Source organism: Monodelphis domestica, chromosome 1 (assembly GCF_027887165.1).
Source record: "Monodelphis domestica isolate mMonDom1 chromosome 1, mMonDom1.pri, whole genome shotgun sequence".
NCBI lineage: Eukaryota > Metazoa > Chordata > Mammalia > Didelphimorphia > Didelphidae > Monodelphis > Monodelphis domestica.
In genome coordinates, this window is record NC_077227.1 from 586,211,366 (window position 1) to 586,220,464 (window position 9,099).

The window sequence follows — 9,099 nt, forward strand, 5'->3', positions numbered from 1 at the left end:
TTTCTTGCCCTTGTCAGTGTTGTCCATCCTTGACTGTGGCCTCACAAATCATGAACAACGTGTTTATTATAGCATCTAAAACTGTGTCAAATACCTATAATAGGTCTGTAATACATAGGTCCAATAATATCTTGATAATGATAGAAATAGTCTTTCCTAAACTTTAGTTTTCTTCTTTATTTATCTGAAGACTGAGTGCGCATGTACAGGATAAGAACAAGCTACCTATCCTCATTTTCCCAGAAGGTGAGTTAAAGGGGTAATGGAGGGGGGGAATGGAGTGATAAAACAAATTATTTTTGTGTGGAGGGGCCATAGGGAAAAATTCACATATTATGATACCTTAGGTTGAAAGTCACTTTTCCTTGTTAACCTTGGCAGTAGTATACAATAGGGCAGGGCCCCTGTATCCACAGGGGTTATATTCCATTGTGATCTGTGAATGGCCGAAACCCAGGTTATAAGCTGACACTTGCTGATTATAAAAAGTGGTTTCCTTTTATATCCATACATATAATGAATTGTAATTGATTATTTAAACAGTAAGACATTACTAACATTAAATACAGCAATAAAGTATCTATTAATCAGTACTATACAGTAGTCCGTGCTTATCTCTAGGGGATACTTCCAAGATCACCCCCCTCCACCACCCTGCCCCTACCGTAGATACCTGAAACCTGTGGACAGTTCTTGCCTTAACTTTTAACACCTACATTAACTTTACTATATAGTATTATGCTCTCTCTCCTGGATCCTGCCCCTTGGCTGGGTGTTCCGTGGGCTCCCACCTCCTCCACCAAAATAAAACCTCCAAGTGAAAGCAGAAGACCCAATGCACAAGGAAAGACTGCCACCATGGGTAGTTCTCTTCTGCAGGTACAGAGAGGAGACCTTGACTCGGCTCTATTTATTGGCCACCCACCTGCCCACAGACATGTTAGTCTTCTATCGGTTTGCACATGTCCTTGAACCATGTGATGGTCCTTCTCCCTCATCCAGTGGCAGTCCCCCTTCCTGCCTCCCTTCTTCTGCTAGAATGACTGTGGGTAATTGAAACCTTGGAAAGCAAAACTTAGGATAAGGGGAAACTACTGTAGATGGTGTCCCTTCTTGATTTTTATTGTCCTTTCCTATCCAGGGTGTTTAATAGGGCCTGAATATCATAGAATTTTAATCATTTAACCCAACCCACTTATTGCTACAGGATTCATTTTGCAGTATTCTTGACAAATGATCATTCTAGTCTACAGCATTTCTAGTTGAACTGTTATAAACCTTCCTGTGAACTTTATAAGCCTTCTGAGTCTCTCTGACCTTTGAATTGCTCGTGTTGGCATGTGCCGTTTGAGAGAAATAATTTCCCTGTGAAAGGACTGTCAGGAGTAGGACAGGGTATATCTATGTCAGATTCCCTTTAATCTGTTAATTTTGAGAGGGTGGTAAGAGTATGTGTGTGGGATTTATTTTCAGGAGTTTTTCTCATTTGAAGAGCTCTTTAAAGAAGAGCAAGAGGTAAGTAAAACCTTTCCAGAAAAGTGGTTCTAATTGTGTGTATCTCTTCTAGACCCATAATTTCTAGAGTACAATTTATATATGTGAGGTTAAGAAGAAAGAAAATGACATTTTTCTTTTTTTCTTTTAGGAACCTGCATCAATAACACATCAGTGATGATGTTCAAGAAAGGCAGTTTTGAAGTTGGAGCCACAGTTTATCCTGTTGCTATCAAGGTACAAAACCTGCCACCTATAAGAGAACCTAGTTATTTACCTTTGAGAAGGTACATACATAGTAGTAGAAGATGGAATTAGATAACAAGGGTCACTATTGACTGGGCCAATCATTTTCCAGTAGTGTAGCTTGTTAGATTGAACTGAACTATTGTGCCTAGAGTATTAGAGAAAGAGAAAGCTTAATTTTCTATAGTACCTACAGAAGAAAGAAATTCTTCAACTTAAGGCTAAGCTGTATAATTTTTCCTTCTCCAGACCTGGAAAAATGGTAAATGTTTAGCATTAAAAAAAGCTTTTTTAAATTTAAAGTAAATTTTCATTTGCACTTACTACTGTATCTCTTTCCCCAGACCACTTCCCAAAGACCCATTCCTTCTAATAAAGAATTTAAAGGGGACAAGGGGCGGGGGAAGCAAAATTCAGCAAAAATAATCTATATATTGAAGAGTAAAAGAAAAAGGTGATGTTTATGCACCCAAGAAGATGTTTCTTCATAGCTCTTCTCAGGGGTCAAGCTTTGGTCATTACAGTTTCTCAACATTTCTTTTTGACTTTTTGTTATTGCTTCATTCCATTCACATTTTTGTAGTCTTTTAGTGTGTATATTATTTTCCTGGTTCTGCTTATTTCTTTTTTTAATCATATGTCTTTCCATACTTTACCATTTTGGATATTTTTGGTGGTTTCTTACAGCACTGTAATATTTGGTTTAGTTATTACCCAGTTGATAGACATATATTTTGTTTCCATTTCTCTGATGCCACAAAAAGTGCTACTATAAACATTTTGGTGTATATGAGACCGTTCTTGTTATTAACTATTCTGTAGTATATACCAAGAAATGGAATCTCTGGGCTTTGCAAAGGATGTGGATATTTCAGTAGTCATTTTATTTGCATAATTTCAATTTTTTTTTAATAGTTAGACCATGTTATGATGATTACCCCCAGGTTTGATCCTGGTGAAATAATAGGAAGCTCCTGGAATTTATTGAATAAGGAAGTGACATGGCTATTGCAATAGTGCAAGCATTAGGTGATGAGAGTCCGAACCAGACACTCAGACCAGGGTGGTGGTAGAGGCCAGAAGAGAGAAGTAGATAATAGGATGCATCAGCAGAATCAACAGGCCTTGGCAACAGATTGTATATTGAGAGAGAGAGAAAATAAGGAATTACTGATGAATCCCTACATTGGGAGGCTGGGAGTGATATCCTTGACAATAATAGAGAAGTTAGGAAGAGAGGAGGGTTTGGGGGAAAGATACTAAGTTCAGTTTTGGAGATTTTGAGTTTAAGATTCTTTTAAGATAGCCAGATCAAGATATTCAATATCCATTCAGAGATTATAGACCAGGTCAGGAGAGAGGTTAGGACTGGATAAATAGATCTAAGAATCATCAGCAGAGAGGTGATAATTGAATCCATGGGAGTTGATAAGATCATTAAGCGAAATGGAGTAGGAAAAGGGAAGACAGGACAGAGTTGGCTGACACAACCATGATTAGATGCTACTGGATGAAGATCCAGCAAAGGAGACTAAGAAAGATTGGTCAGATTAGTAGGAAGAGAACAAAGGGAGAGTGATGTCCCAAAAACCTAGAGGGAAGAGAGTGTCAAAGAGGAGAGAGATCAAAAAGAAAAAGGATTGAGAAGGAAATTGATAGTAGTAGGGAAGAGATTTGCTAAAAAAAAAAAAATCCTTGTGAGATACAAACTGACTTCTCACGAGTGATTTTCTAAGGACAGTTAGATAGCAACAGTGGATAGAGCAAGAGTTCTAGAGTCAGAAGGTCCTGGGTTCAGATGTGACCTCAGATACTTCCTAGCTGTGTGACTCTGGGCAAGTTACTTAACCCCAATTGCTTAGCTCTCACTGTTCTTCCGTATTAGAAATGATAAGGGTTTTTAAAAAAATGTTTAAGTGATCTTCCAATTAAAGTTATATTGAACTAGGATCTCCATCATAATATTAAAAAGGCACCTGAGTACATTGATGCCTAAACAATCGACAGGTATCAGTGATTTCATGACACTGTCTTTCAGTATGACCCTCAATTTGGAGATGCCTTCTGGAACAGCAGCAAATATGGGATGGTGAACTATCTTCTAAGAATGATGACCAGCTGGGCAATTGTCTGCAGTGTTTGGTATCTTCCCCCTATGACCAAGGAGGTAAACACCTAAATAGAGAGGGTTTGTTCTTATTTGCCTTCTTGTAACCATAAATCAGGTTTTGATGGATAGTAATTACTTTTTTTCTCATAGATAAATGAAGATGCAATCCACTTTGCAAATCGGGTAAAGGCAGCCATTGCCAGGCAGGGAGGACTTGTGGACCTGTTATGGTGAGTAAAGAAGACTTCCTTTATCACTTTTATGAGAGCATAGGCTCCTAAAATGTGATCACTGAACCTAATTATGGAAGATGGGGATGTTTCCCATCAGCTAAATGAATTAAGTTGAGTAGTTTGACTCCTGTGCATTCCTAAGGCCAAAAAAACTTACCATCCTGTGTATAGGTCTTTTTGGCTTCCATATAGCAGTCTATGCATAGACTATGGTCCAACTCTATTAGCCTTCTTGTTGTTGCTCATTTAGGAGGTTCCATCTCTAGGCTTTTGCTTTGATTTTCCTATCCTTAAAATGTTCTCCTTCCTAACCTCCACCCTTTAGAAGCCCCGACTTTCTCTGTCTCTGTCTCTTCCCCCGTAAGGGATAGAAATGTAAGAGGTTAGTATAAAAGGTTGGACTGGATTATTTAGGAGTAGGGTCACCAGGAATTTAGTCAAATTCCAAAGACATTTATTTTAACAATTTATTTATAAAATATGGAAAGAGTGAAAGTAAGAAAATCAGAGAGAGGATAGGGTAAGATATCTAGCCTACACACTAAGTATTTTGCTATTGCTCCTGGCTCGATCCAGGCAGGTCCAATTAGCCCTTAGCAGGAGGGGCCTCAGCCTTGGACTGAGAACCTGAGGATGTAGGAAGACTCTCTCAAAAGGGTAGGTCTCTCCTGAGGCTAATCCCTTCAGAAAATGCAAGAAAGGAGTCAGCCTTTTTTTTCCCTCACCCCACGTGGTAGTTCTACAAGGAAAAGTCCAAGAGCAGTCTGAGGTCTCAAGCTGGAGCTCCTTCAAGGTCAAGTTGAACATGAAAGACTGAAAAGCCCCTTCACAGGAAGTTCTTGGCATTTTTAAAGACCATTTCTTTTTGTCACTTCCTGTGACTTCCTTCCATCTTATGTGGACCAATTACAGCTAAAGCTTTGCTTAGGACTGCCCAGGGGGCAGTCAGTCGATTCTGATTCATTACCCACAGTTGCACACATGAATCACAGACCTCCCTCACTCAAGTGGGGTATATACATGCTTCTAGTGATTAAATCTAAAAACGGGCAAGGGAGAGCTAATTTAATCTTCACACTACCCTTCTCTCACTCTCTTCCTCTTCCTCTTCTCTTCCCCTCCTCCTTTTCCCTCCCTGTCTCGGTTTCTCTGTGTCTGTCTGTCATTTTTTTAAAACTCTTACCTGATGCTAACTAAGTATTCATTTTGTTTCAGTAGAGCAGTGAGGGCTAAGCAATTGGGGTACCCTTCTCACTCTCTCTTCCTCTTCCTCTTCTCCCCTCCTCCTCCTTTTCCCTCCCTGTCTCAGTTTCTCTTTGTGTCTCTGTCATTTTTTTTAAACTCTTACCTGATGCTAATTAAGTATTCATTCTGTTGCAGTAGAGCAGTGAGGGCTAAGCAATTGGATTAAATAACTTGCTCAGGATCATACAACTAGGAAGTGTCTGAGCCCAGGACTTCCTTTCTCCAGGTCTGACACTCTATCTACTAAGCCACCTAGCTGCTCCTCTGCATATATCTTATATATACTGATTTTTAGATATGTTTTCTCCTCCTTTAGGTTTTTTTTTTAACATTATTTTATTTGGTCGTTTTCATACATTATTCACTGGAAACAAAGATCGTTTTCTTTTCCTCCCCTCCTCCCCCCCCCCCCCCCCCCGCCTTTCCCTCTCCCATAGCCGACGCATGATTCCACTGGTTATCACATGTGTTCTTGAACCCATTTCCCTGTTGGAATTTGCATTAGAGTGTTCATTTAGAGTCTCTCCTCAATCTTATCTCCCCCAACCCTGTAGTCAAGCAGTTGCTTTTCAGCGGTGTTTTTACTCCCACAGTTTATCCTCTGCTTGTGGGTAGTATTTTTTTTTAGATTCCTGCAGATTGTTCAGGGACATTGCATTGACCCTAATGGAGAAGTCCATCACCTTCGATTGTACCACAATGTATCAGTCTCTGTGTACAATGTTCTCCTGGTTCTGCTCCTTTCGCTCTGCATCACTTCTTGGAGGTTGTTCCAGTCTCCATGGAACTCCTCCACTTTATTATTCCTTTTAGCACAATAGTATTCCATCACCAACATATACCACAATTTGTTCAGCCATTCCCCAATTGAAGGGCATCCCCTCATTTTCCAATTTTTGGCCACCACAAAGAGCGCAGCTATGAATATTCTTGTACAAGTCTTTTTGTCCATTATCTCTTTGGGGTACAAGCCCAGCAGTGCTATGGCTGGATCAAAGGGCAGCCTCCTTTAGGTTTTAAACTCCTATTTTAGTTTTTTCTTTGTATCAGTATTTAGCACATTGCATGGCACATAAGTGTTTTTAGCAATGCTTATTAGTTGATTGCTCTAAGGAACCCAGCCACTAAGTGACCTTCAGTGTTCAAAATCAGGTATCCTGACTCCCAATCCAATGCTCTTCCTAAGGAGTTTTGATGTCTTGTAATGGGAAATTGTCATGGGTTTTTAAGGAGGATTCTTGAGCAGGTAGAATTGTGAATTTGTTGCTCTTTTCAATTATTTAAACAAATATTTCAGCGTCCAGATTAGTAGTTTAAGAAGTCACTTAATTTTGACATGTGAATCCAACTCCTTATTTGTAAAAGGAGGTTGTCATAACTTGTATTTTTGGAATGAGTATGAATGAATGGGAATGTAAAAGAATTTTTAGTTCCTTCAAAGCATTATTATAGGTGCTTAGAAGCTGAAAAATACAGAGCTGCTACTATAAACCTGAGGCAAGAATGAGTTCCCACACTGAGATGGATGGATGCACTAGTTTCCCAGATTACCTTTAATGAGAATCAGACTGATTCTGACTGGCCTTTTTTTCACTTGATTCTGATTTTTGCATATGATTCTTAATTCAGCTCCTTCTAATTCTTATATCCACTCCCCTTTATTCTCAGGGATGGAGGCCTAAAGAGGGAAAAAGTGAAGGATGCTTTCAAAAAGGAGCAACAGAAACTGTACAGCAAGATAATTGTTAGGAACGATGAAGACCGGAGCTGTTACTGAGTCCTCTCCTCAGCCTTGCTGGAGCCACTACTCCCCACACTTGATCTATGAGCCAGCTGGAGTCCCTGCTGCCACCACTGCTGCATCCTCCTAGGCTCTGGAGCTCATTAGAACTGCTCCTCAATTCTTGGACTTGAGCTTCTTCAGAGCCACACCTGGATCCTTCAGACCATGGTGTCGCTTAGCCCTTTGGATGCCTGGAGTGAATGCCACTAGGTTTTGCTGCCCAGGAAGAAATGCCTTCTTGTTCTTGTTCTGTTACAGTTAAATCCATTGGAGGAATAGCATTAAAGTGGACTTTATACCTGTGCACCTTGTACGGAGCTGTGTATTTAGAAGGAATTGGCTACATTCCTTTGTTAGGGAGAAGTCTATTACCAATAGTCATGTGCCAGGGTCACTTTACTGGGTTCTGTCCTGCTCTTCAAAGGATGACTTGAAACAAAATATTGTTTCACCATTAAAAAAACAAACAAACCAGTTCCTAACCCTTATATCTCTGCAGAAATTCATAGTAAAGGTAATGGTGGTCTGCAGGGTTGGCTTTTGTTTTTTTTTGTTTTTTCCTGGCACCCCAATTAAATTTTTAGTTTCCTTGATAAATTGACAAGATTTCACCAAATGAGACTGGAGAGGCAGCATAGACCATCAGTCTATGGTAGGAGGCAGGGATCATTTTAAGTTTATAAACTAGTTCTGATCCTGGACTCCTCCATAGTTGTCAACCTGTGCCTCAGTTTCCCCATATGTAACTTGGGGGTGATGATACCTACCTCACAGGGGTGTTGTGAGGATTAAAGTGCTAATGTGAGATATATGACAGATGCTCAGTGTTAGAAGTCAAGGCCCATTGACTGGCAGGATGTGGTCTAAGCTCAGAGCTGCTGCCCAGGGCTTTGGATTTGTTTTTGTGAGTAAATAAAATTGTCTTGGCTGGTGAATGAATTGATGGGTTTTCCCTCTTGTCTTTGCTCTGGGTTACAGTCTTGAATGGATTATAAACATGCTTCTTCCTCTGCCTTTTTTGAAAAAACAATTATTTAGAGAGTAACATTAGAGCCTATAGGGATCTTGATTGTCTCATAGATTATGAATGGGTTTTTGCCAAGAAAAAGGCAAACTGGAGCTACCTTTGTTCATAAAAGTATGAGACTGCCTACACTTTCCCACTTTGTCCCAGAACATCATGAACAAGGGTGGGAACCACTCATATTTGAGAAATAAATTCTATGACATGGGACAGTGTAGAATTTAGGTAGATTCGGGAGTGCTAAAACTAGCTGGTAAACTTGGGCTTTTTTTTTTTTAACATTTTGAGGACTGTTTCTCAATCTAATTGGTTTCCTTTTATAAATCCTCTATTTTATGCCTTAAAAAATATTATTCTGAAAAGGTCTTCATCAGTTTGCTAGAGGGGTTCAAGACACATGAAAAGGTTAAGAATCCCTAAGGTCGGGAGCAGAAGGTGGCAAGAACTAATCAGAAAGCTGGATTGGTTAGATTGGCATCAGAAACCAGGATTGAACCTGGTAGAGTTCAGATTTGGGATAAAAGGGAAACCAAGAAGTAAAGGAAAGCTAGTAGCTTCAGCAAGGGAGGACTAAGAATTGTGGCAGGATTTAAGAGGGGAGAGGAATCTCTTTCACACAATGGGCATCATGTTCTTTAAACTTCCTTTTCAGGCTTAGAGGAGTCATTTTCTGGTTTTCTTAAGTTTTCTCAATTACAGTGAGGCAAGATCCAAAGTCAGTCTGTTCCTTCCATACTGGAGCTGGCTAGGGTCATCCCTTCCTCAAATCCGTATCACTTTCAGGTCATGAACTGGTCCCATGACCTCTGTTCCACCTGAATGTAGTGTCATCCAGAGCTGTCCAGAGGCAGTGATAAGCATGTAATCTCTGGGTTGGGCTTTTTGGAGATAATAGGAACATGGCTCCTTAAGCAGACACTGCCGCATCAGTCTTCATTTTATACCAGGGGGAGCTCTGCTTATT

At 39.9% G+C, this 9,099-nt stretch overlaps 1 protein-coding gene across 4 annotated transcripts in view; it reads left to right on the forward strand.

Moving 5' to 3' along the window:
• The window catches only part of GPAT4 (glycerol-3-phosphate acyltransferase 4), a 41,875-nt gene extending 33,825 nt beyond the window's left edge, over window positions 1–8,050 (forward strand). For all 4 annotated transcript variants that reach the window (XM_001381877.5, XM_007476390.3, XM_056813574.1 and 1 more), the window contains 5 exons: window positions 191–246; window positions 1,646–1,731; window positions 3,779–3,907; window positions 4,001–4,080; window positions 6,997–8,050. In XM_001381877.5, coding sequence (XP_001381914.1) covers window positions 191–246; window positions 1,646–1,731; window positions 3,779–3,907; window positions 4,001–4,080; window positions 6,997–7,105 — 460 coding nt within the window. In that variant the 3' untranslated portion in view covers window positions 7,106–8,050. The remainder of the gene's footprint in view (window positions 1–190; window positions 247–1,645; window positions 1,732–3,778; window positions 3,908–4,000; window positions 4,081–6,996) is intronic.
• The last annotated feature ends 1,049 nt before the right edge of the window (window positions 8,051–9,099 follow it).